Source organism: Lolium rigidum, chromosome 3 (genome assembly GCF_022539505.1).
Source record: "Lolium rigidum isolate FL_2022 chromosome 3, APGP_CSIRO_Lrig_0.1, whole genome shotgun sequence".
In the NCBI taxonomy this organism is placed as follows: Eukaryota; Viridiplantae; Streptophyta; class Magnoliopsida; order Poales; family Poaceae; genus Lolium; species Lolium rigidum.
Window position 1 is genome coordinate 374,254,734 of NC_061510.1, and position 27,079 is coordinate 374,281,812.

Sequence of the window (27,079 nt, forward strand, 5' to 3'; positions counted from 1 at the left end):
CTGCTAAGTCTCGGTGATGCTGTTACAATCTTGTCGTATTTCTTCTTCTTTATTATTAGTTCTTCAATCTTGATGGGATGATCAAGTAGACGCTTCTTGGATCAGACGATGATCATTATTACATTGGCTTCTTGCTTGGTCACATGATCAAACAGAGATGGGTTTTGTCTGTAATAGAAATTCTTTCCTCCAGATGAGCACATGTTTGTACTACCAGAGTTCTTGTAAGATCCGAACATGTAAATTAGCTGCTGAAATGAAATGAAATTAGTACTATGAAACAAATGCACTGAATTTCTTGGTTTGCATTGCTACTACTACTTCCAGAACTTCCGATCAAAGAATTAGCTGCTGAAATGAAATGAACTACTCTTTCCAGAACTTCTGATCAAAGAATTTTCCAGAACCGAGTTCTTGGTTTGCTTTGCTACTGCTTCCAGAACTTCTGATCAAGAAGAATCTGAGAACATTTTCCCATGAAGCTAGTTGCAATCAAGCTAGCAAGCTAGCTCGGCTACTCTACTCTGCAACATGCACTGAATTGCTTGCTTTGCATTTCTACTACTTCCAGAACTTCTGATGAAAGAATTTTCCAGAACCGAGTTCCTGGTTTGTTTTGCTCCTACTGCTTCCAGAACTTCCGATCAAGAAGAATCTGAGAACATTTTCCAATGAAGCTAGTTGCAGTCGAGCTAGCAAGCTAGCTCGGCTACTCTACTCTGCAAGATGCACCAATAATTGGTGGTTTCTCGCAGCAGTGTCACAGAAAAGAGAGCCCCAAATGATTGATGTCCCCTGGGCAGGCCACTTGAAGGGTGCCTTGTCCTAGTCAGGGGCCCGGATTTGGCAAACGGTTGCAGCGACCCACTGTGGGCGGTGGGCCAGGTGCCCCCTCGTCTCATCTGATCCGATCGATCTCGAGGATGGACTTGGTGCTTCAGCTTCTTTTTCGCGACCACGATGGCCTTGATGCCCACTCTCTCAAGCTTTTCTTTTTTTCTTTCCTTCTTTTTTCTTTCTGGTGATCAATGCACAATGCTATCAGCTGATGTGAACTGTGGTGGGTATCACTGGGGTTTTCAATCCACTTTCTCGCGGGGCAGATTAAGAGGACCAGCACAATCTGCTGTTTTATGATGAGCAACTGGACAGGGATTCTGGAGGAATTTAAGCTTCAGCTTCTGCTAGAATTTTCTTTGTGGAAAATCAACTGCTAGTTCATGTGCTTGTGGTTTGGACGGTGATCTGTTGATCATGGAGTAGTTATTTCTTGATAGCAGGACAATACACTTGTACATGATGTGTTCACGGGTGACAGATTTTACTTGCTGTAAACATTTCTACTTGCTGTAAATCTGAGCTACACGTTTAACAGATGCATGAACTCCATCATCAAAAGAAACAAGTGTAGATGCTGCGACTGAGCAGAACTGCATCTTCAGTTCCAACGAAACCCAACCTGTTACTTTTCACGAAATGCAAAAAACAGAACTTATCAAAATTCTAAGCTTGCTCTAAGTTCCAATATATTTACAGACCTGCAAGGGTACATGGATGATGCATACACATTCCTCTTGCAGCTTGCTGAGGTAAGGAATGAATGTGTCCAGGTTGAACAAGCATCTGACCTAATAATCTGACCCAATACAGCTCACCTAAGAGCATCCATATAAGCCTTGCCAAATCTAAGCAAAACCTGACCAGACAAAAATGAAGCCCCATACCAAGACAATTGAGGATAAAATTTAGGGTATGCAGTCTAGTTGCTTAGTTTGGAGAAAGGATCTAACCAATGAACTCAATACCATTTTCCTCACGTTTACCAAGCTTTACTGTCTTTGGTTACAAACATCAACTAATTAGCCACCACAAGAAATTACAACCGTGTAGGTGAACCAGCAAATGCACATGATAAAACCTACAGAACCTTGATTTTTTTTGCTGAAGACTTGCAATCCATCCGTTTTACCAGTAACAGATAGATGACAGAGGAATCCCCTAAAGACATATGACAGAGGAAAGTGGGTGAACATGCCATGCTGTCAATTTTGATATTCACAACTGACTAGACTCTAACTAAGTCATTTACATGCAAACTAGTGTTCTCAAGAATAGCGGTAAACAAGCACTAACATACTGAAGTCAAGCTCGCCGCATCCTGGACCGGATGACCAAAGGAACCGCAGGTCTCAAGCCCAGATATGAATATGATTCTTGTCAGCGGTGGCAAGAGGTCCATACCCGGACCATGCACTTGAAACAACCGGTAACGAATGGTGGCCCTCTAGGATGGCCAGCGGCTGCGGCGCATCCTTCTCATCCTTCGGCTTCGGCCATATGTAAACAGACCCATCAGAAGAGCCAGCCGCAATGCATTTCTCATCTGGGCTTATACAAGGTCTGCCCCAGCTGCCAACCACTCTGTTACCTGGGGCTCTGAGTGTTCCAGAATCCTCCACTAACACTGTTGGCATCCTAACATCAAAGAGCTTGTGCACGTTCTCTCTTCCACTTGAAAGAACATAAGTTTTGCTCCGAGATACACAGACCGATGTGACATCAGTATGTGCACCTACTGTTGTAGCTGAGGATTTTCCAGTGCGGATATCATGGAACTGAAGGCTTCCATTCCTATGACCTGAGCAAATGGTATCGCCATGGATGAAAACTAGCGAGTTGGGGTTGCTTGCTGACATTATGGTGCTTTTACAGAAGCCAGTCTGGAGGTCCCAAATCTTGATAGTACGGTCACTGGATGAACTAGCAATAACCAAGCTTTTCACCCAGCTTGCATCTACAGAAGAAACACTTTTTGTGTGACCAGTCAGAGTGTGACGAGGACGCCCCCCATTAGCTTCCCATACGAACAACTTGTTAGAGCTACACGCGGCAATTACAAACTTGTTATCATTGGTAACAGCAAGATCATTGACAGACCCCAAGCAACCCTGTAGGGTGGAGCTCAAAGAACCAGTATGTGCAGACCATATCTTCACAGTTTGATCCTGGCCACCACTGATCAGCATGTCTGTGTTATTCTGGAATATTATAGATCCACACCCACCCTCATGAGCACGGATGGTGATTCTGGGTGCAGATGGGATTGGTGTTTCAACGATGTCAATGTACCCAGCTTCGGATCGACGAATGATGCCATCAGCTTCTTGTTCTGCATGGTGTTGCATTCCACCAGCGCCAAGCCCAGCTGCCTTTAGCTTTAAGACCATCTCCTCATACATCGCATTGGCCTGAACAATTTTATTCACACCATGTAAAGCAACGGTTTCTTGGTACATATATACTAATACTATGAGCACAATTATTGATTTAAAACATACTACATAAATATTGCTGACAGCTAAACAACCATAACTCCATAAGCAACTTGGTTATTCTATTTCCACTCTTGTTACAGAAGTGAACGAGTTTGAACATTACATACAATTCAGAAAAGGGTCGACCTTCCCGGAGAACTCGTCCAATTTGAAATGAGGGGAAAATATTTGAGGACTGCTACTATAAAACAGTGATTTACAAGGCTATCGTGTAAACTTATAGATTGGAAGCATTTGAACAATACAAATTGACATTTAATGGGAAGCGAAAGTTCACTAAACATAGCACACCAAGTCTCTTGTGTTAGTATCATGGTAAGCTTGCTGGTATTTGAACTTTCTCATTGCAGATCCACTGAGAATATGTAAGGAAATATGAATTGCGAATAGGTGACAAGAATTTTATGTACTGTATTAGTGAGACTACCAGGTGCTAAAAGGCAAAGCGTAATGCTTGAACAATTCTCAATTTTTATTACCTTATATATACTGGAAAGGTGAAGCCTTATTAGCAATAAAAAGAGACAACAGGGTACCTCGTTAAGCTTCTCTGCCTCCACCATCTTTGCTTGCATCAACCGCTCAACCAGCTGCGTGTTCTCATTCTCCACACCTTTCAGTTTCGCTAGCGCCTGCTCAAGCTCAGCTTTAGCCGCCTGGTGCTCCTGAATTAGAAGCTCCAAAGCCTGTGTCTTTTCTTCAAGCGATTGCTTTAGCTGTGCGTTTTCTTCGCTGCAAAAGTTCCATACGAACATCAACGGCAATGCTCTCCACCACGGCCACACTCAATAAACAGCACCAAAACTATCCACCAGATTCGATACCTAGTCTGCCCAAGTTCGCTCTGCAAAGCTGGAATCAGCGCCTCCTTCTCCTTGAGCAGCGCTTTCAACGCTTTCAGCTCTTCTATCAAGGTAACCAGCTGCTCGGACGAACGGGAATGCGCCTTGTAGAGATGCTGCAGCTCCAGCTCGTACTTCTCCGCCTTCTCTTTCCACTCCAAAGCCTGCAGAAGGAGGGGTCAGAAAAGCAGTCACTACCTAGTCGGATGGAGAAATAATAAGCTTCACACAGCCGACTCCACCGGCATTCCTTTGCAGACCCTACATGGCTCGAATGCGTGTTCATTGGTGATGCCAAAGTGTCCCGATTCGATCGAAGCTCGCAAGATAGAGACTAGAGAGATTGGTGGTTTACCTGGGCGGCGAAGGGGCGATTGAGCGCCTCGATGGCGGGGCGGTGGGCATCGACCTCCACGGCATCCCGCCGCCGCAGCTTCCGCGTGGCTCTCCCGATCGCCGCCATGGCGGCCTTGGCATCCGCCATCGTCCTGCACCACCAAGAACAACGACTAAATCACTAACCCTCAAAGCAAAACTACGAAGGGAGCCCGGATTAGCTCCTTCGCTCGAAGAAACGTCGCAGTATCGCGTGGCTTACTCCGGCGGCGGCGGCGGCGGCGGAGGTCGCGTGTCCCCGGCGGCGTGGCTTCGCGGGGAGGGCGACCTCGGGTGGAGACGAGGAAGAAGAGAGAGAAGAGGAACGAGACCCAAATTGGCTGGCGTCCGGGCCCGATTGGGTATGGGTTGGAGCTGGACTTGGGCCGAGTCTTATACGAGTTGGGCTTGGGCCCGAGCGAATTGGGCCCATTTAGAGAGCGAGTTGGGCCGAGATGTGGATGGGAATGGAATATTCCGGCCTTGGCGACCACGCGACGAGAGGCATCTCCGCCTCCCACGCCGCCCCGCTTCCCGGCGAAAGCCACGGCCGCCGCTTCCGCCTTTCCTTTCCTTCCCTCCACGCCGCGTGCTCCGCAAGTAAGCGCATTGGCGACTTCCCCTCCCCCCTCTGCATCGCCTCGCGGGCTTGAGCTGGTGCGTCGGTCGCCATCTGAATTGTGCCACCGAGGAGACACGGACGGAAGGAAGGAAGTGGGTGGCTCGCGATGGCGGCTGCCGCGATCCTGCGCCGGAGGGCGCTCCCGGCGTCGTGCCGCCATGGTCAGTGCCCGCTTTCGCTTATAGCATTCCTGCCTGGGGATCCTGTGCTCTGCGTGCGTGGTGTCTCCTGACCTGCTGCGTCTGCCGCGCGCGCACCTGCGCGGTGTGTGTTCGGCCGAATGCCAAAAGAACAGGCTAGCGGTACGCGGCATTGCTGATGCCGCTTATCATTATCCATTTTAAGGCCAGCTTTCACGCTGCACGTTTGATCGGCGATGGAGAAGTTGAGTCGGGCAGTGGGCTGCAACTATTTAGGAGAATGCAAGAAATGGGGATGCTTTCCAGTGTTGGTTGTGGCTGGGTGTTGCGCTGATGAGTGGAATATAGCTATGGATTTTACCTTTTTGTAGAGTGTACTGCCTCGGCTCCAAAATAGTTGGTGTTCTAGAAATCATCCAACCAAACTTCTTTTAACTTTGACCATCAATCAATGTATCAAAGATTACTGAGATTGGTCAAATGAAATTTAGCATATTTCTCGTGGAAATAAAATTCAGGCTTTGTAATCTTTTGTTTTCCTTATTAGCATATTCATTTCGAAAACAAAGTTTGTAGTTGCATCTTCGAGACAATGTCCCTATTTTAAAACGTCATTTATCTTGGAAGGGGGAGTATAACCTTGTGTTCATATGATAGTTACTGTTTGACAATACAATTCTATTTGGGGTGAACATGTCAATACGGAAGGCTGGAAGCCTAATTTATTGGGATTCGAACAATCTTACTCACTTCTGTAAGCACGAGTCCAAGTGCTATCGGTCGCACATGCAACTTCTCCGCAGGTTTCTCCCCACCATGTTAGGTAGAAACACATAGTCAGGGAGATGGCGCTTGCGGCTGTGCTTTAGTCACTTGCATTGTGATTGCTGATGTGGACTGTTATTTTGTACTTATTATCTGCAATATGCTTTATTTAAGGTGTCAAGAACTTTGGTTGGTTGGTCCATTGTACAGCTCTCCTTTTGCTAAGAATATTGGGTAACACTTTTTCTGTACAGATGCTTACATTCGCTGCCTTCTCTCCTATGCTGATCTACATTCCTCGGTGAATTCTGCCAATTTGAGATTTTGGAGGGGCTGCCACAACTCTGGGAAGGTTGATTTGACTGATATGACGTAAGAAATCATTTTGTTCTTTCTAATCACCTAATATCTGTTTCCTCTACATATTCTTGAGGGGTTCCGTTTTAAAACAGTTGTCCTGTGTGGGATGCTCATATTCCACATTATTCGTGACACAACAGTGGTGCACATGTTATTTTAGTTTCAATTATTTTCCTTAAGCAATCGCCATACCGAAGTGCATTGTAAGTCTTCAAAAGATTAGTTATGTGCCAAAATATTCTGTAAAACACTCTTTGCTTTCTCATTTTCCATACAATAAATACTTGATTAAGTTCTGTGCTATCTTGAATAACAGCCATCCTCATTTGTGGTACCCGAATGCCCGAGAAAAGAAGCGTAAGGTATTTTTACATGTTGGTCCTACAAACAGTGGGAAAACACATAATGCTCTCAAGCGATTAGAAGCAAGCTCTTCAGGTACTATTTTGATCTACCCAGTGAAACTGAAAGAGCATAAAGTTTTAATGACTGCTCTGAGTCCTAACCAAAGGCTGTAGGCGTGTACTGTGGACCTCTAAGATTGTTAGCGCGGGAGGTAGCAAAAAGATTGAATGAAGCTAGTGTCCCTTGTAACTTGACGACTGGACAAGAAAGGGAAGAAATTGAAGGTGCAAAGCATAACTCAGTGACGGTTGAGATGGCTGATGTGACAACTGAGTATCAGTGCGCTGTTATTGATGAAATTCAGGTATGTGAAGTGATCCACGTTTGCAGACTTGCTATGAAGATGTATATTCATATTATTATTTTTTAAAGAAATGTCAATTTATATTACAGATAGACTTATCGAGCTAAATTTGTTTTTTACTAAACCATCCTACTAACCAATATATTCAACTGTTTATGAAGTATATTGTTTGGAATGATCCTCATAATTCTCATTTCATTTGCTTTGACTTAGTAGATGGTTGGCTGTAGAACAAGGGGTTTTTCATTCACACGTGCACTTCTGGGGCTTTGTTCAGATGAGCTTCATGTTTGTGGTGACCCAGCTGCTGTTCCTATTATTCAGCGATTGCTTGAAGCTACTGGTGATGTGGTTACGGTAATTTAACCAAAACTCGCCTAATTTCTGATGATCATTGACATAGTATGTACCTTCTGCTACACATGATAGTTGTCAAATCAAACTGTATTAACACTGCCAGTTATTTTCCTCTGCCGGGATAACGCTCTAATTATATGAAACTGGATTTATTCACATGGACAGAGAACTGAGTCCTTTGTACAAGAGGAATAGAGACAGTGTAGCACTCAGCATATGTAGGATGAAACATTAGTAAACATCATGTTCGCATTTTCAAATTTATCCCAGTTCAGATAGTGATTTTCATAACTTATCATGTAGTACTTTCATACATATTTTCATGCGATGAAATCATGTAAATCATGGATAACAACACCAGTCTATCTTGGGCCTTTGCCCAGGATATGCTTTGTGTCCTGTTATTGGTGTTGTACCACGGATATGCTCCAAACTTATCCCTATTGTATCATAAGTTATGCTTTGGCACGTACCACTTTTAAGCCTTTTTCCTGAAATTTAACCTGCAAGTGTGCAACCTTGCTGTAGCAAGTAGTAACACTAATTTAGGACCTCTAAAATGAGAATTTTAGAAATTTGTCCTGCCCATCATGCTGGGCAGTACTTATTTTCAGGTTAATTCTACTGACATGTTGGGTCTATGTTGCCGACCAGGTTCAATATTATGAGCGACTATCTCCTTTAGTTCCTCTGAAGACTACACTTGGATCTTTCTCTAACATCAAGGAAGGGGATTGCATGGTAACGTTCTCACGGCGTGAGATATATAAGCTTAAGGTTGGTATTCTTCAACGTATTATTGTAGCCATGCTTAGTTATTTGGGGAGCATACAATTATTATTTATCTGATTTGTTCGACATTTCCAAAAGAGTAAAATTACAGGCTCACACAAAAAATACTGAGAAAGTCTCGCTAGTTTGGGGAAAAATATCAGAAACTTGAATGTCAACTTTATTCAGCCTATCAGCCCAACTTAAATTTGGAAATTAATAGACCCTTGTGTCCACCGGACTGTGGTCTCTTTGGCCTCTGGTAGCCGGAGGCAGCCTTCCCCCAAGAAGGAATTCCTCTTCGCCTCCTCCACCGAAACCCTTCACCTATTTGCTCTCTGTCGGCCTCCTCCGCCCCCTTCTCCATTCTTCTGGCACTGATCCATACGAACGTGATTCCTTCTGCTGGAAACGCAAGGGTGGTTCGCTGCACCTTGTTGGCTATGCAGACAGAGAAGGAAGGGACAACTGCGATTTGTAATGGGTTTTTATGATAAATTTTGTGCTGTGGGGCTATTGTCTCACAGTTACAGGCGAAAAACAATTGCAATAGCAATGATAATTATGTTACAGGATAGATAGTCCCATTGATAACAGATTACCAGCCCACCAATTTTTCTCAAATGCAATTTGATGAAACCTGTTTTTCTAGTTACCAATATCCAAAGTTCCAAACAACTTTTATTTTTTCATAATACATTCTGGTTGAGTATTCCAAAGAAATTTAAGCAGTAAAAATATAAATGCAAACCCATGGCCTACTCAAAAGAAGAAACAAATAAGCCAGGGCCCAGTACTCCAGTGATAGAATTGCTACTACTGTCAAAAAAAAAGATTTTTGTCCTGCGCTTCCTAGCCTAACCCAAGGAGAATTTGATGCTCAGGGGACACTACTACTTACCATTGTTAGTTATACCCATGGTATGTGGCTACGTGCCCAGATACATGACAATGTTTTTCTTTTGAATAAATAATACACGACACCGACGCATCATTATGTTGTTTTGCGGACTAGATAAAGTGAAATCCGAAGTTCCAGCTACCTTTCTTACACCGTGAATTTTGTCACATGCAGAAAAAAGTTGAAATGGCGGGAAAGCATCTTTGTTCTGTAGTCTATGGCTCTTTGCCGCCAGAAACTCGAACGAAACAGGTAATCTTTTTGCATTTGGTATTTCCTAGTATTGATATATACCTCATTGTCAATCATGTGTGGCCTCATATAATAAGAAGTAAGGTGAAATGTCGCACTTTTCGTTTGAACATGCTGATATGCATACCAGCACACCTAGCTGAATATGGATTGAAAAATAAATATGTTATGTAATAGTTGAATCACAACCATCTGAACCATAAAGCATTTTTACAATTATGTAACATGTATTATTAATGCTCCTTTAGATGCTTTGGAATTGAGCGTACTGTTCAATGTTAGGAAGATGGACTTTGAGTTACTATATTGTTTCTTTTTACCTGTTACGTGTTAAATCAGCACCCCCTTTTTCTGTTTGTATAATTTGTTGATGCAACACGCCCATAACTCTTAGCCAGAACTAACAGATTAGGAGTTTTGGCCGTATGTACTAAATTCATTTGTTTGTTTGTCATACTTTATTTGTGACAGCAACATGATTGTTTGGATAAATTTTGTTAATCTGTTCCCTAAGCTTGCAGGCGACAATGTTCAATGATGAATCCAGTCACCTTAATGTGCTAGTCGCTAGCGATGCTATTGGAATGGGTCTTAATCTGAACATTTCTAGAATTATTTTCTCTACACTGAAGAAGTTTGATGGTGTCTGCACCAGGGAACTGACTGTGCCTGAGATCAAACAGATTGCTGGTATTATATTTGCTTCTTAATTGTTTTATCCCTGGCAAGTCTTTCTTCCGCTTATTGCACAGGCCTCTTGAGTCTTGAGGTGCAAGCTGAGCAAGTTCTGTGTCTCTTCTTTTTTTATGTAGGCAGAGCTGGGAGATATGGGTCTAAATTCCCAGTTGGCGAAGTTACGTGTCTACATGCTGAAGATCTCCCATTACTACACTCATCTCTGAAGTCACCTTCCCCCATTATAGAGGTAGTATCCACCCATTACTGTGCAACATATTGATTCCACCTGTTATATGATGAAACTTTCAGAACCTCTGTATGAGTCACAGTTAGAAAAGCTAACCACAGATACTGCATTGTTTCATCTGCAGCGTGCTGGACTTTTTCCCACATTCGATTTATTGTCTGTGTATTCACGATTGCAGGGAACCGTCTTTTTGCACCCTATATTGGTAAGCTAAACATACCATATTTCTTGGTATTGAAATGCATTCATACTTTTATAACAGGCTAAGTGTCAATGGCATAGCTAAATATTATAGTAAGTAATAGTTCGATGATGATAGCAATTTGTTGTGCTATTTTGGATGGCACGGTAAGTTACTATGATATTGTGTAGCTATCAGAATATTCTAGCACTTGAGCTTCAAATTTTGGTTATTGTGGTTGGTGCGATCAATTATGCAGTCATATACAATTACTTCTATTTTATTTTGAGGTATATTGTTGTATTTGTTTGGACTTCATCTTGGCATTGCTTGCTTACAGATCACAACAAATGAAAGTAGAGTTTGCTTTTTCTCTGTCACCTCTTGTTCAATAATGTCTGCCTTCCTATTAAATATATCTCAATGCTGTGTGCCTATATGCAGCTATTTCCCCGGTTAGGACTCAGGAATATGTTTTAACATTTTTCCATTCTGCTGCAGGAACGTTTCTTGGAAAAGGCTAAACTGTCTCCAGATTATTTTATTGCTGATTGTGAAGACATGCTGGTATTTTATTTAATTGAATAACACATTTTTTCTATGTTTGATCAAATGATGTACAAATTTACATCTAGAAAATGAAAATAATTTCACGTGGGTGGAAAGTCAGACTGTGTGACCTGCCTCTTTTAGAAAAGGCAACAACTTAGCATTTATATATAAATCAATACTGAGAGATATAGTGAACCTTGTAAAACAGATTCATGTCTGCTATAGAGTTATGGGTTCAATATTTTATGTAGTCACATTTCTTCCTCCCATTGTTAACAGAAAGTTGCTGTTATTGTTGATGAGTTGCCTCTTGGGTTGTATGATAAATACCTCTTTTGTCAAAGGTGATTTACTATGATATTAGATCAATCTATCTCTGTGTTATCATTATACATTTTCTACATTCTCTCTGTTCTATGTCTGTTGTCAGTTCTCTGGTATCCTGACCACTTTCTGACACTTCATTGCAGTCCGGTAGATGTGAATGATGATATATCTACTCAAGGATTAACTCAGGCAAACATTTCTACCCTAATACTGTTAATTTCTATGTTTCTTGGGGAATTATGAAACGGTTGCACTGATTTTTTTTCGAGATGCAGTTTGCAGAAAACTATGCAAAGAAAGGTATTGTTCGACTTAAAGAAATATTTACACCTGGAACACTGCGGGTGCCTAAAACACACAATCAACTCAAGGAGCTTGAATCAGTTCACAAGGTTATTATATCTTTCGTTTCTCTAGTATAAATTATGTCAAAAGAGAATACTTGTAACTTGCCACTCAATATCAACACTACTATATAACTTTCCAGGGTTCTTCTGAACACGAATTAGTTTGTTCTTAAAGTTCATATTGTGCAAAGGCAGTAAACATGTGTTTGTGTGCATTGTCAGCTGCCTTCTATTCTGCATTCATACAAACCTTTTCATGCTAATCTTAATGAAGTGGATTATTCCATAAGGTCCTAAGAAAGAGGCATTAAAAATAATGCACAAAAGGTTATTAAGGGAGTTTGCTGGTGGGTTGTTACTAGTATGATGTAATTACTGACCAGGATGCATTTAGCAGTTAGTATAGACTATCTTAGAGCCAACCACTCAATAATTGATTCGAGTGCTGAGCCTAGAACTCCTTAGGAGATTATACTTCTCAAAACAATGGTGGATCCATAATTTAAAAGTTAGAGGAGGGACCCCTCATTTTTTTGTATAAAAGAAGCTAGTTGGTTGATATACGCCCCCTGTAGAGATCGGACCCCACTGCTCCGAAGCGTTGGACAACGCCCCCACCACTGAGCTAGTACTCAGTTCTCTTGGATCCATAAATTCATTTATTCTTTTGCATTGGGTCTTTGTGCATATAAGATAAGGAGTACGCTTTTTTTTGGAAAAAGATTGGGCGACACTTCTGTTTCAGCCAACCCTTTACTTCTGAAGAGTTTGCAGCAAGATTAATTATGTAGCTTCCATCTCGGTACAGCATTTTCTTGAGACTAGTTCAGAAATGACATTAACGCATTTGTGATCGCTTCAGGTCCTAGAGTTGTATGTGTGGTTAAGCTACAGATTTGATGACTCTTTCCCAGATCGTGAACTGGCGGACTCCCAAAAGTCAATCTGCAGCATGTGAGCTCCATATAAAATTTATTTGTTTTCATCATTTTGTTCATAAATAATCTGGAGATCTAACTGGTAATGTCAGGTTGATAGAAGAATATCTTGAGAGGTCGGGATGGCAGCAATCAGGGCAAAGAAGGGCTTTGCCTAGTCTACGGAAATTGAGCCAAGAATATGATGCACCACAATTGTATGATATATCTCCTCCATAAATTTCAGATCTTATTTGCATTCGAAGAGGGGAATTACTATGCTAGAAAAGTCCTTAGCTAATGAAGCCAGGTTTCTCAACCTAGTAAATCTGCACTTAACTCTGATCCCCCTTTTTAGATAAATATGGATGCTTAAAAACAGAACCTATCATGCATCTGTTACAAGCACATGTACTTGGTCATTCTGTTGATATTTTTCCCTTCACTGTTTTGCTTTGTGTTCGGTGGTAGGATGTACTCACTGACTTGACATAAACAGCGAGTTCTAGAGGCCTTTAAAAGTTTAGGGGTCATTACAATATATTTTGCATGTCCTTCTCTTGCTTTCTGCCTCTAATGCAAGTTCTAGAAGGCACTTTTGCTAAACTCTCATGTCTTTTTACATCCACAAGAAAATGCTGTTACATAAGATCAGTATTTTAATATCATTTGCTTTCCTTTTTCTTAGAACAGTTTCTTTATGTGTCTTTCAAAAAACGTTGGAGTAACCATTTTGAGGTTAATGAACAGGAGCAAGTATTTTCCAGAAATTGATGCAAGATCAAAATAGAGGCTGGTACAACAAAAGGCGCATCACCACATTCAGTCAATATTTGAGCAAACCTCCAGAGCATGCATCTGGCCCTTCCTATTGGATACATGATAAATGACAAGCAGTGATAATAACACTTCTGGGTGGCAGAGGATCTGTTTGGACTCACATTTCACCGTGGTCATTGAAGTTGACCTGAAGCTTTCACCGTGGTCATTGAAGTTGACCTGAATTACTCAGTGTGGCAGCACATAACATCTTCCATCCATCAAATTTTGTAATCATTCTTTCAGTAGCACTTCATGTACCTAATACGAATGGAACTGTACACTGCAAGGCAAAGCCTTTTTCCCAAGCAAGTTTGAACTGTACATTACAAAGTAAAAAAAAAAAAAGAGATGCAAGCGTGAAGAACCATTTGTCTTATTGCACGGCACTAACTTATTATATGCAAATGAGATAACCTGTATGTGTGTCTTGAATCCAGAGACAGTGTGGTTGTAACTTGCGTGGGATCAGAAAGACGTGAATGTCTCAGCGGTTGGAAATGGGAAGGGGTAAATATGTTGGCAGAACAGTTTATACGAAGTCTGAATGTTATTCCATTGGCAGCTACACATATTATCATGTATACTTGTCCAGTTGCTTCTCTGTGAACAACCTATAGGGCTTGTGAAAGACATTGTCTCTTCTTTACAACGAAACTTTCACATTATATTTATATTGCTGGTGTTGATGAAATGTTGGTAGGGAGAACCGGAGAAGAAAAAAAAGGTTGTTGGTAGGGGATGTCCTTGCTTTTTTTCTCAAACATGTTTTTTGTGTATAATTTTACATCCGAAGAAAACCGAGAATGTGCCAAAAATTACAAAGCTAAATCCAAACAAACTGCAAAGCTAGGTTAATAACCACGAAAGGAAAACCTGAGTTAATATATAAAACAAAGGCAAATAAAAGAACCAAAAGAGATTTTGCCATGCACTGCCAAAAAAAAAAAGGTCAACATGGGGTCTTGCATATCGAGGCACTCTCCTTGGGGCATTGGCGCCTGTCAATTTCCATTGCACTGCCTCCAGCAGAAATGTCAATTGTGAGGCCCTGGCAATCTGGACCTCCAAATCAAAGACGCAAGGATTGTGGTGCCACCATATGGTGAGGGTGATGAGTGAGTCAGTGAGTGAAGCCTCTTTGCCTTGGCGCTCATGCGCTCTGCCACTGTGTCCAGCCACCAGCGGAAGAGTCATCGCTGGCCTCTTTAACTATCGCCTGCACCCCGTACTCGTCAGATCCGGAAACCAAACTTGAAGGGCGAACACACATTCAGTTAAGATGTGAGATTGATTCCATGGAAAAATCACATAGAGAGACAGAGTAGCATGGCGTTGGGTGCTGCAGCCCGCAAAGTGCCAATCTTCCCGCGATCCAAAAGCCGAACATCAATCTGCCACAGCAAGTCAAGATAAGATTTCACACTTCAATGGCGGGCAACAATCCAGCTCTGCATCACAGAGCAGCAACTCGACAGTCTACGAGAAGAATGTCTCAATGTAGATTTTGCATGCACATTAAGGGCAGCGGAAAGCAGTCCTGCTTTAACACTGCCCGAACATTAAAGGTTGAGCATGCTCACCGCCATCAGGACCGCTCAATAGCAGGATAATGACAACTGCGTTTCCATGAACGGTTCGTTTCCATTTGTTCTAAGATTCATGACCACAAGTGTCTGACAGTACAGAACAATGTTGTGCAGCAGCAGCATCCTTACTCAAATTAGAGGAGCCAGTGTGCTTCGCAGCAGCTGCCTGCAGAATAAGAAGTTGAACCTTTTTCTTTGCTGAATGCAGATTCCCCTTATCAAGCTTCTCCATCACAAGATCAAATGTTTCTTGCTTCGGCGTAAAACCCTTCAGCACCATCTCCTCCAGAAACAGGCAAGACTGAGCAGGCTTCCCGTTTCGGCATAGCCAACTTACCAACAAGGTATAAGTGCTGAAATCAGGGGTGATGTCCTTTTTAAACATGTGGCATACCAGGAACAGAAGTATCTTCATCCATTGTTTTTTACAGCACAGCTTCAGCAATGGGGTGTATGTCTTTATGTCAGGCTTGCATGAATGAACCTCCATCTTAACCAGCAGCTTCAGGGCATTCTCTGCCTGAGAATGGTCACAGGCAGCAGAAATCAAGGTGTTGAAGGTAGCAACGTTGGGGGGAACTCCGGTTCTGCACATCTCATCAACCATAGAGTTTGCATCCTCCAGTCTCCCTGCTCTGCCGAGTATATAAATGAGAGAGTTGTAGAAGGACGCATCTGGGACACAGCCATCCCTCTTCACCCTGTCAAATACATCCAAAGCTTCTTGCGTTCTTCCGGCCTTCCCTAGTGCGTGCATCACAATCGTGTATGTGATAACATTTGGAGGGCATCCTTTGGAGCGCATCGTGTTTAAGATGGCGTAAACAGTCCGAAAATCTTTCTCCATGCAGTATGCTTCTATTAGGCTGGTGTATGTTATGACCGAAGGACTGAAGCCATGCTCCTCCATCTCCTTCATCGCATCACGAGCTTCGTTCAGCATCCGTGCCTTGCACCACCCATGGACCAACGTGTTGAAGCTACCCTCGTCGGGAGGTACCGTGCCCCTCAACTCTCGGAACACGCCTCTTGCACGCTTCACGCTCCTCTCCTTGCACAACGTGTCCAGGAGCACATTCATGGCCTTGGTGTCCTTCACAACACCAAACCGGTCCATCTTATTGAAAGCTTCTATGGCATCGGTCCACCGGCTGGCCCCAGCAAGCCTCCTCATCACCTTCGTCATGGTTGCCAACGACACCAAACCCCCAATCTCGTCCATCTGACTGACCAAGCCCCACATCAAATCAAACTGTTTGAACTTCCCTAGTACGTCAACCATCAGGTCGTACGACTCAGCAGCGTGGCAGTACCCTTCCTGAGTGCCTGCCCACATGAAGAACCCGAAGGCCGCCACCCAATCGCTGCCAAACCTCCTCAGAATCTTGTCGACCATGCGGCCTGACACCCTGACGGGGCAGCAGTCCATGGCTATCACGATGGCCTCCGGAGACGCGAAGCGAGAGCTCAGGATCCTGCTCACCTCGTCGACGTCAGCCTCGAACTCGGCGTCCTCGTGGGAGGCGGGGGTCGAGCAGCCGGGGAGGATCGACAGCGGTCTCGAGCTGCCTCCGTGGCTACGTTGCTCCACGGAATCGTAGGTTATCGGGAGCACAAAGTCGTCGTTGTTGTTATCGTCATCGATAGAGCCGCCGTCCTTCTTTGGGTTCCTGAACCAGTCGGGCAGCCCGAAGCCTGCGGTGCAGAAGCATGACGCTGCGTGGTTGCCTTTATGTGGCCGGTGCTTACGCATCGGTGACAGTATAACCAGCTGGCAGCACCGGCGCATTCTTCAGCTTGGAAGCTAGAACAGGCAAACCGTCGAGCACCTTGTCCGTGCGGCCACGCAGTACCGCGCTCAGCCACGGGAGCAGTGAAGGACCCACCGTCGGTGCTAATCGTGTCTTGGGCGGGGGCTCCGGGCGGTGGACGTATGGGATCCCACCGCCGTGGAGTAGAGGGAGCTTGGCGGTGACCCCGGGTGGCTGCGGCTGGGAAGGGAGAACTTGAGCGGGGGGAGGAGTCGTGAGTAGGCTGTGGTGGGCTGGTAGCTAGACCGTCTAGCCTAGACGCGAGGCGACGCGGCGGGCGGCGGGCGGCGGGTGGGTGACTACGCAGCAGGTTCGGCGTGGTCTAGTCTCGCCGGCGTCGCCGCTCTTGCGGCCGGCGGCGCAGGCTTGCAGTAGAGCACACCGAGGAACGGGTGCGGATTTTCTAGCGGAGCCGGTAACTACCGGTCCCCATCTGCCCGTGCGTTTGTAGTTTGTGATGCGTGCTGGCCGAAGCAATATTCTGAATTTTTATTGGGTATTGCCTCGACACAAGCTGCGCGGCCGATACCGTATCTCCTGCTCCCTCGACCAGTACTGGTGGCCATTATGGCTATTTCTCTCCTGCTTTCTCTTCTATTCTTTCTCTTTGGGACTGGATCAAGATCCAGAAAATTAGCAGCGGCGCGGCGAGGCAGTTGGCGAGGCTCCGGCGAGGTGGCGACCAGGGACGGCGTCCTCCACGCCGACTTCATCGACGCGGACCTCCAGAGGCGCTCCGGCGGCACCAACCGCGGGGAAGGCGGAGCTCGACCTCCTCCCGTTGCAGCGCCTGTGCACCACATCGTCGCCCCGGCCTCCTCGACAAGACCAACCGGAGGATGACGAAGCGGCGGCCCCATGCTCATTTGCAGGATAGGTTTGGGATTCATTTCTCGACCTAGAGATTATTTTGTTTGAATCATCTGATGGGGATACAGAACTGGAGAGTGATTTGTGTTGCGCTTGGTTTTGGTGGTTCAATCTGAATTTTACTCTCCAATCTCGTGTCAAATATTCTACAGTACTACATCCAATTCCCTATTTGGTTCAGCTTTAGACTCAATCATCGTGTGATACTATTTGGTAATGCTCCAATTCAGAAATTCTTGTCAAAATCCAACAGAAAAAATCCCAGATTGAGAAATTATTTTGGTGGAGGTTATTCCATGATATAATACCTGCATCTCTGATAGAAAATTGATTTCTGAATGGTAACTGGGTAGAATTTGATATGGCTTAATTTTCAGTAAATATACTAAATATGTGCCATATTTCTTTCATACCAAGATGTTACTGAAGACGGAACCCATATTTACACGAAATATGACCATTGCAGGTAGATTTGAGTTGCTCACAATATTTTGAAGAAAATTTATGAAAATATAAAACAAGATAAAACTATTGAAAAAAGATAATATAACTGGAATATGTGTGAATCATATTTGTGTGTACAAAATGAAATCTGGATTATGTGTGACCAAAAACGAACTGAATTTCTATATATTTTTCAAGAGATTGTAGAAAGCATGATTTCAAAATTTCTATTTAAACGAACTGAATTGTGCGAACCATATTTGAAGATATTTTATGAAAAATCTGAAACAAATTAAACCTATTTTTATATAAAAAATAACTGGAATACGTGTGAACAAAACAAAATGAACTTCTTCTATATATATTTTAAAAGAATAATTATAGTCATGATTTCAAAAATGTATGTTAGTTGTGTCATATTTGGATCATAAAAAGGATGTCTCATTTCAATATGAAATACAATAATCTGTTGATGTGATAGTGGTATCCACAATTAAAAGAATATTATGAACATTTTGATTATTTTTTTCTGGAATGGAGCTGAAACTATTCTGGCAATTTGTCAAATTTGAATGAAAAATAACACAAAATAAATGGTAAAATTATACCAGAAAAGGGACTTAACTTTCTGCTAAGATAAGAACCTGCCTAGCAGATTAGCAGTTCTGCTGAGTGTTGCCCCACCGCTGTGCAGAGAGAGAGGAGAGAGGGGATAGGGCCATGTGGGTAGGACCTACATAAGCAGGAGAATATCACGAATACACAACGATACTCGGCCGGGGTAGACTCGTACTTGTCAGCTGGCACCACGTGATTGGCTCGGGAGCCTCGCCGCGCCGCTGCTAATTTTCTGGATCTTGATCCAGTCCCAAAGAGAAAGAATAGAAGAGAAAGCAGGAGAGAAATAGCCATAATGGCCACCAGTACTGGTCGAGGGAGCAGGAGATACGGTATCGGCCGCGCAGCTTGTGTCGAGGCAATACCCAATAAAAATTCAGAATATTGCTTCGGCCAGCACGCATCACAAACTACAAACGCACGGGCAGATGGGGACCGGTAGTTACCGGCTCCGCTAGAAAATCCGCACCCTGCGACCGAGGAACCTTCTTTTTTTCCTTGAGTGGAGCACCCGAGGAACGGGATCAACTTTGTTGCTTGAAGCCACGCGCCCGCCCTCCATCGCCCGAAGAATTCTAAATTGCCTGCAATTAGGCCAAATGCGAGCCATTTAGAAGTAAGTCTTCTATTTTAAATTGCTTGTTTTTGTAAAATCTTAATAAATTACATTCAATTTATATAAATTTTATGTTACAAGCCTGTGGTTTGACACGAAAATCAATTTTCTGCGCTTGACTTCAGATTATTATAAGATTGTGTACTAGAAAAAAATGTGCTCGAAAACCTCGAAGATTTGTATGTTTCTTTTAAATTTTATTTTATAACCGCTGGAACAGCTCATGTATCTCTATCATGTACTATTCGATAAAGATATCATGATATTGATGGTCAATAAAATGTGTATTGTGAAGTAAAAAAAAAAATTCACGTGTTGAAAAATTTGTTCTCACATGTTCATATCTATCTATTTAAATGTGCATATATATCATACAACATTTGTCTAAAATATAAGACATGTTTGACTTTTATGGTCAACAACATACAACTTTAACTAAAGTTTCAGTTGTAATAAACCTATAAAATTAGTATAGTGACATACTCAATGTCAATATTTCACAAGACAAATGCAACCATACCATTTGTAGAATTATTAAACTTTAGTAAATATTTGAGGTCAAAGTCATGCATCAAACACTATCACATCTTATATGTTGGGACATGGGGAGTAATAAAAGTTCATGAGTTGGAAAGTTGTTTCTATATGTGATTAAATAATATTCAGATAACATTCAAGTGTATTTATAGAAATGTTCATGTGTATCTAAATAAATATTCATACGTAAAATTAAAATATTCATACATAAAATAAAAATTATTCAAAGTACAAACATGTAGTGAAAGAAGAATGACAGGAAAAAAGGTGAAAAAATCAAGAAAACCCACAAGAAACATCAGAAAAAAGATAAACTTAAAAACTGCACGGGAAAACAGCTAACCGAAGAAAATCTGATGAAACCGGAGTAAACCACACAATCACAAGAAAACCATTCTAACAAGAAAAAAAAAGGAAACTGCTACATAGCTTAAAAGGGCCACGCCCAGGAAAAAACTTACCTAAGTTTGGCTCTACCCCTTCGTCTCGCACGACATGAGGCCGAGGCAACACCTCCACCGCCCCATATCTCCGCTGGCATGAGAGTTGGTCTCATCTCCCTCCGCTTGCCGTTCTCACGGCGCGAGGGAGGGGGCCTCACTCCTCCGTTCTGGTGGTGGTGGGAGCGATGGTTGGGCGAATAAATCTGCCTCAAGTCTACTCCCACGCCAGCATCGACCTTCACGGCAGCGTATTGGAGTTGATGGCAACGAGTGCTTGTCGATTCTTCAGATCGGCAGCTTGGTCTTCTAGCATTTCTTCAGATCTGGCGAAATCTATTTCTCGATGTGTCGTTGGCGTTCGTCGTTATGCACGGTGATGCTGGGTGTCGAGCGAGGTGGATGCTCTAGATTAAAGATTTTTGTTTGGAGGTGGTGGATTTATCTTTATTCGTCGACTTCATCGATGGAATGAGGCAGATCTTGGTCCAAGGTAGCACAAGGATGTCCCTAGGTCGACGTGCCAACATGTGCCTCGCTGCTTGCAGCGGGCCTGTTCATTGACTCAAAAAGCCTCGTTGATGATGGTGTTTTTTCAGATCTGGCAACGGTGGAGGCTTGGCGCATCTTCCAATACACGTCTAGGCGGTGCTAGAGTTTGGCGATGGTCGCTAGCTTCAGTGAGTGCAGGAAACTCCAGGGATAGTTTTCTGCAAATTTTTCAGGAAGCTTATTTGATACATCTCAAATGTATCTACTTTTTCAAGCACTTTGCTCAAAGATTTGCTCCCGAATCTCACCATACTTGGATAAAAACTGCTGAATCTGACGTTGTTTTTAGCAAAGTCTCGTTTCTGTCAGTTTTCGCAGGAAATAAAATCGGAGAAAAATACCAGGGGAGTTTTTCATCAAAATGGAGGGCCTGGAGCTTTGGATCACAAGAGGGGAGTCACGAGGCTCAAAAGGGACTAGGTGGCGCGCCCAATACCTTAGGGTGCGCCACCCAGGGCCTTTTGGTCCTCGGTTGTCGCCTCGCTTCCCCTTTCTTGTGGTGCCTTATATACCCTAAAACCTACCCTGCCAGAGGGAAGAGACGTTTCGCGAAACAGAGCGCCGCCGAGATCACGATCTTCATTTTGGGAGCCAGATTGTTCATGCTCTCCACCCCGGAGAGATGGATTTCAAAGGCTTCTTCTTCATCATCACCGTCACCAGTGTCATCGTCAACCACCATGGACTCACTCTCCATCGCCATGAGTGAGTAGTTCTGTATAGGCCTAAGAGGTGGATGGGGTTTAGATGTTATTGATCATGTAATCATCCATATGTATCGAGATTTGAGATGTTTGTCTAAAGATATTCTTGTATGAGTGTTGGTACAACTTTGATATGTCTAATGATTGTTACTATGGCCCAAGTGACATGATTTCAGTACTTGATGACGTTGGGACTTTGATGGCTCCCAAGTGCAGGAGATCAATTGTAGTACTTTTCAATAAAGATAGGTTATCGAACCCACGAGGAGCTGGAGGTATTGGTTAGAAAAATAACAAGAAAGCAGTAATAATAAAGTAACGGTTTTGGTGTTTTGGGTATATAGTTTGCAATAAAAATAAAGTGCGGAAAGTAAATAGAAAATAAGTAAATTCTCTCGATGAGATAAAAGCCCAATCCTCTATGCAACAAGAGGACGAGCTCAAGTGTGTGTGCTTATGTGAGACTAAAGTTCCCGAGGACGGCATGGATTCACTAGCATCTGAGTTTTTGACAACATGGTAAATATCTTGTCAAGCTTTATTCAATTAGGGGCGGAGCCTTAGTTAGGTGGAGCCATAAGCATGTGCAAATACACCCCTAATGATGGGTCCTAAAGCCATTTTTATGTGCAAGTATAGAAAACATTAAGATATAAATGTCCCATCATAGCCATAAGATTTAGGATCCCCGACATAGACTCCTCTAATTCAACCCATAGTGTTGGAAGACGATTTCTGCCATTGCGACCCCTCCAACACATCAAAGTGCAGCCCTATGAGACCATATAGGTGAAATAATATGCATTCGATGTTCACATAAAACCATCATAGAAATGTTGGAGATATGCCCGAGAGGCAATAATAAAGTAGTTATTGTTATATATTAGTGTTCATGATAAATGTTTACACCCCATGCTATAATTGTATTAACCGGAAACATTAATACATGTGTGTTATGTAAACAACCAGAGTCCCTAGTAACCTTCTCGTTTAACTAGCTTGTTGATTAATAGATGATCATGGTTTCCTGATCATGAACATTGGATGTTATTAATAACAAGATCATATCATTAGGTGAATGATGTGATGGACACACGCCCATAGTAACTATATCATAATATTAAGTCATTAAGTTCAACTTGCTTTAAGCTTTCGATACATAGTAACCTAGTCCTTCGACCATGAGATCATGTAAATCACTTACACTGGATGGGCACTTTGATTACATTAAACGCCACTGCGTAAATGTGTGGTTATAAAGATGGGATTAAGTATTCGGAAAGTATAAGTTAAGGCATATGGATCAAGAGTGGGATTTGTCCATCCTGATGACGGATAGATACACTCTGGACCCTCTCGGTGGAGTGTCGTCTAATTGGCTTGCAAGCATGTGACAAGATCATAAGAGATGACATATCACGGTACGAGTAAAGAGTACTTATCGGTAACGAGGTTGAACTAGGTATAGAGATACTGATGATCGAACCTCAGATAAGTGAAGTATCGCACGACAAAGGGAATTGGTATCGTATGTTAATGGTTCAATCGATCACTAAGTCATCATTGAATGTGTGGGATCCATTATGGATCTCCAGATCCCGCTATTGGTTATTGATCGGAGAGGAGTCTCGATCATGTTTGCATAGTTCACGAACCGTAGGGTGACACACTTAAGGTTCAATGTTTTTTAAGTAGATATGGAATATGAGATGGAGACCGAATGTTGTTCGGAGTCTCGGATGAGATCCAGGACATTACGAGGAGGTCCGGAATGGTCCGAAGAATAAGATTCATAAGGGAATTCACCTTCCAAGGTTCGGAAAAATGTCAGTATTTTGACCGAAGCTTCTAGAAAGTTCTAGTGGCCACCGGTGGGCCCACCACCTTGGGAGGGGCCACATGGGCCAAAGAGGTGTTGCCTAGACTCAATGGGCTGGGCGCACCATGCCAACCAGCCCAACCCCAAGCAAGCTTAAGGGACAAGTTTCCCATAGCTTAAGGGACAAATTTCCCAAGACTTAAGGGGTAAGTTTCCCCGAAACTTGAGGGTCAAATTTTCCCTCTTTTTATGGCCGGCCCAAGGAGGAAAAGTAAGGGCCAAGGCATCCCATGGCTGCTCTCTCCCCTAAATGGGCAATTTATAATCTACAACTTGTATTGCATAAGCTTGATTGATAATGGTGGGATTTCGAATAGTCGGTCTTGTTTTGGGCGTTGGCCTCAAAAGAAGTACACGTAGTTGCAGCAATTGGCTAACTTTTAATCTAATCAAAATCCAAGTTCTAATGACGGCTACAGAGGGATATATATGGGGGAAGTGAAGGGATTTTCGTCCAACCAGCTAGGGCTGGCCAAAAACACCCCTAAATGGGCCTTCCTCCACTTATATGGCCTCTTAAAATCCTCTAAAATACCTAATCCGAAAATACATGGGCCTACCACATTAAATAAGGTGACGCATCACCAAAAATAACTCTTTGGACGAATTTTATGATTGGGTAACTTGTATAATTCATCCAAGCAACGTTGTTTCACTATGGTGGCTTCAATGTTCTGAAATCCTCGCTTGCAACGCCATTCTGAATCCTTGCAAGCCTGCTGCCATCTCCATGCACGTTCCTAATCCAATTTGGCGTCCATGCTAGATCCATTCCTAAATAATATAAATACATTTGATTGAGGCAACATCATATTCTCATATATATCAGGAAGGATTCTTAGTAACGAATGTACCTGAGATGTGGTTGTATGAGTATTGGTTGTATCTATCATAGAGATATCCTCATCAGGTGGGCCCACCACCTCGGGAGGGGCCACATGGGCCAAAGAGGTGTTGCCTAGCCTCAATGGTCTGGGCGCACCATGCCAACCAGCCCAACCCCAAGCAAGCTTAAGGGACAAGTTTCCCATAGCTTAAGGGACAAGTTTCCCAAGACTTAAGGGGTAAGTTTCCCCGAAACTTGAGGGTCAAGTTTGCCCTCTTTTGTGGGCCGGCCCAAGGAGGAAAAGTAAGGGCCAAGGCATCCCATGGCTGCTCTCTCCCCTATATAAAGAGGGGAGGGGCAAGGGTGCTAAAAATAGGCTTGAGCGAAGAAACCCTAGCCGCCATCCTCTCTCTGTCCTTGCTCCTGTACCGGCTTGGCAAAGCCCTGTAGGAAATCTTCTCCACCACCACCACCATGTTGTCATGCTGTTAGGATTTCGAGAAGGATCTACTACATCCGCTGCCCGCTGGAATGGGGAGAGGACGTCTTCATCGACACCGTACGTGTGACCGAGTACGGAGGTGCTGCCCGCTTGCAGCACTAGAAAGGACTACATCTCGAACTTGAGTTCGGCAAGAGTACGACTACATCATCCACGAGATTTGATCTTGTTAACACTTTGGATCTTCGAGGGTACGTCTCTTATCTATCTCGTTGCTCAGATATGGTAGATAAGATCTTGGTGGTATTTGTTCTTACGGTATAATTTTTTGTTTTCTATGCTACGAACCCCATCAAAAACAACATAAAAGATAGAAAATTTGACCAAATACTCATTGCACATCATATAGAATCATAGCCAGATCATCATATGCCCTCGGGAACTTGGGGAAGTACTCACACATGACAAACATGATATAGACCAACGACATAATGGTTCTAACGTAATCTAAATATATAATCTCCCTACCAAATAATGATAAAGTACCAATCACGAACATGCAATAGTTGTTCGTCATCAGGCCCAACATCAAGGCTGATTGTGGATATATTCATGTTACTTGCAACGTCTGATTAACATAATTTGTCACTGCGTGTAAATGACATTTGGGTCCTTTCACATTTTCACAAATAGTCAGCTGCTCTTCTCTTGTGGCACCGCCTGTACCCTCTCTCTCCCGTCCCCTCTCATCTCCCTCTTTCCCACAACTTCACACTGACCACCAATGTCCTAGTAGCTTCCCAGCCACTACCCATTCCACCACTCACTGCATAAGCCTTGCCTTTTTATCCTTTAAATGTCTAATCCCCAACTGGTGCCTTCATCTTGCAACTCCACTCACGTGCCGCATGTAAAACCTAGTGCCACTCTAGCATACGGATGTTGAGGTAGCGCAACACCAGTGCCACTCCTCATCGTTGTGCTGACCGGCGATGGAGGACAACCTCACCATCCTGCCTATCTCCGGACAAGCTTCGACGAGCGAGCCACGACTAGTCCTGTTGGCATGTGGGAAAGGTCATGGACGCCGAGAGGAGTAACGAGGAGAATTTTTCCTAACATCACCAACGAAGGAGAAGGGACCGGTAAATACCTAACAGCTATTTCCCCCTTTTCATTTACTATTGGTCCACGTCTTAACTAGATCAAGCCCTTCTCCTTCGCGAGCCACTCTTCTTTGAGATCCCCGTCGACACCCAACTAGCCCCACATCACCACCGGCTTCAACATTTGTCGTATCCACACGAAAAACACATTTTAAACAGGTTAAACATTTTTTTAAAAATTTGTTTCGAACTAAGGAGCTTTATTAGTTACCCATTTTTAATATGCAAATGCACAATTCAATCATCTATCGTTTCTAGGCCCTATTCTTCACGATGTTGCATACCATCTCTTCTATCTTAGTACAAACCCAAAGGCATCATCAGGTAAATGTGTCTAGGTGGCATTAAAGCCAAATATCATGCCCAACATCAAGGCCGACAAGTACATGAGTTGTACTAATACATGTTTCCTATGGGTTTCTAAGATGACATGTTCTTCACTTTATCACATCTTTCATCTTATTCACTGCAACATATTAAGCCAACTGCATTTTTTGCTAATTCTTATTTTCGTGGTGGGGGGGGGGGGGCAATAGCCCTCTCCCTTTGGAGCCACCATTTGGGTCCATGGAGATATTGAACCCGTGATACAAAAATCATTAGACCAATACAATAAATATGAAAATATACTGCACCAGGGCATCAATCCCCCTCCACGTGTTGCTTCTCCAGTCCACTTGAGACTTGTTGTTACGATCATAGCAGTCACGGCTGGCCTCGCCACCATCGGCGTGGACATCTCAGTCACACTTTGAGGTTCCTTATGTTCACTAGTGGATGCACTACAATTTCAAATTTCTGATATTTACTCGACTTGGTGATGCTTTCTGATATAGAGCTTGATCAGTTCGAGCATATATAACTCCATCCACCATTGTGCGACAAGAGTAGTTGAGCAATAATGTTCATTGTTGAAATTCTACAAAACTGCAAGTTCGGTTGATTGTGGATATATTCACGTTACTTGCAACGTCTGGTGAACAATATTTGTCGTTGCGTGTAAATGACATGTGGGTCCTTTTGACAATAGTCATATGCTCTTCGCTTGTGGCACCGCTTGTACCCTCTCTCCATCTCTCGTCCCCTCT

At 43.2% G+C, this 27,079-nt stretch overlaps 3 protein-coding genes across 3 annotated transcripts; 1 reads left to right on the forward strand and 2 right to left on the reverse strand.

The window, feature by feature from the left end:
* Positions 1-1,949: 1,949 nt before the first annotated feature.
* Positions 1,950-4,661, reverse strand: LOC124700564 (autophagy-related protein 16-like). The gene is made up of 4 exons (XM_047232665.1): positions 4,533-4,661; positions 4,160-4,341; positions 3,872-4,067; positions 1,950-3,248 (listed from the first exon to the last, which is right to left on the reverse strand). Exons 1-4 carry the CDS (start codon positions 4,659-4,661, stop codon positions 2,190-2,192), a joined length of 1,566 nt encoding a protein of 521 aa, XP_047088621.1. The 3' UTR covers positions 1,950-2,189.
* A 619-nt stretch (positions 4,662-5,280) lies between these two features.
* On the forward strand, positions 5,281-13,828 carry LOC124697468 (ATP-dependent RNA helicase SUV3, mitochondrial-like). Its single transcript, XM_047230054.1, has 17 exons — positions 5,281-5,335; positions 6,334-6,451; positions 6,756-6,877; positions 6,958-7,148; positions 7,365-7,505; positions 8,160-8,282; positions 9,352-9,429; positions 9,951-10,119; positions 10,242-10,354; positions 10,479-10,559; positions 11,037-11,102; positions 11,367-11,431; positions 11,558-11,603; positions 11,690-11,806; positions 12,624-12,715; positions 12,792-12,896; positions 13,429-13,828. The coding sequence occupies exons 1-17, from the start codon at positions 5,281-5,283 to the stop codon at positions 13,466-13,468; spliced, it is 1,722 nt and encodes a 573-aa protein (XP_047086010.1). The 3' UTR covers positions 13,469-13,828.
* Positions 13,829-15,150: 1,322 nt separating this feature from the next.
* On the reverse strand, positions 15,151-16,875 carry LOC124697469 (pentatricopeptide repeat-containing protein At3g22670, mitochondrial-like). Its single transcript, XM_047230055.1, has one exon. The coding sequence runs from the start codon at positions 16,873-16,875 to the stop codon at positions 15,151-15,153; it is 1,725 nt and encodes a 574-aa protein (XP_047086011.1).
* Between the last annotated feature and the right edge of the window lie 10,204 nt (positions 16,876-27,079).

What these genes read in the sequence shown, in the direction of transcription:
- LOC124697468 (XM_047230054.1), top strand. Translation starts at nt 5,281, where the DNA reads ATGGCGGCTGCCGCGATCCTGCGCCGGAGGGCGCTCCCGGCGTCGTGC. An exon ending in ATTAGAAGCAAGCTCTTCAG is followed by an intron (nt 6,878 to 6,957) that starts GTACTATTTTGA and finishes CAAAGGCTGTAG; the next exon opens with GCGTGTACTGTGGACCTCTA. An exon ending in CAAAAGTCAATCTGCAGCAT is followed by an intron (nt 12,716 to 12,791) that starts GTGAGCTCCATA and finishes TGGTAATGTCAG; the next exon opens with GTTGATAGAAGAATATCTTG.
- LOC124697469 (XM_047230055.1), bottom strand. Translation starts at nt 16,875, where the DNA reads ATGCGCCGGTGCTGCCAGCTGGTTATACTGTCACCGATGCGTAAGCAC.
- LOC124700564 (XM_047232665.1), bottom strand. Translation starts at nt 4,661, where the DNA reads ATGGCGGATGCCAAGGCCGCCATGGCGGCGATCGGGAGAGCCACGCGG. An exon ending in ATCGCCCCTTCGCCGCCCAG is followed by an intron (nt 4,342 to 4,532) that starts GTAAACCACCAA and finishes CTCCTTCTGCAG; the next exon opens with GCTTTGGAGTGGAAAGAGAA. An exon ending in AGGCAGAGAAGCTTAACGAG is followed by an intron (nt 3,249 to 3,871) that starts GTACCCTGTTGT and finishes AAAATTGTTCAG; the next exon opens with GCCAATGCGATGTATGAGGA.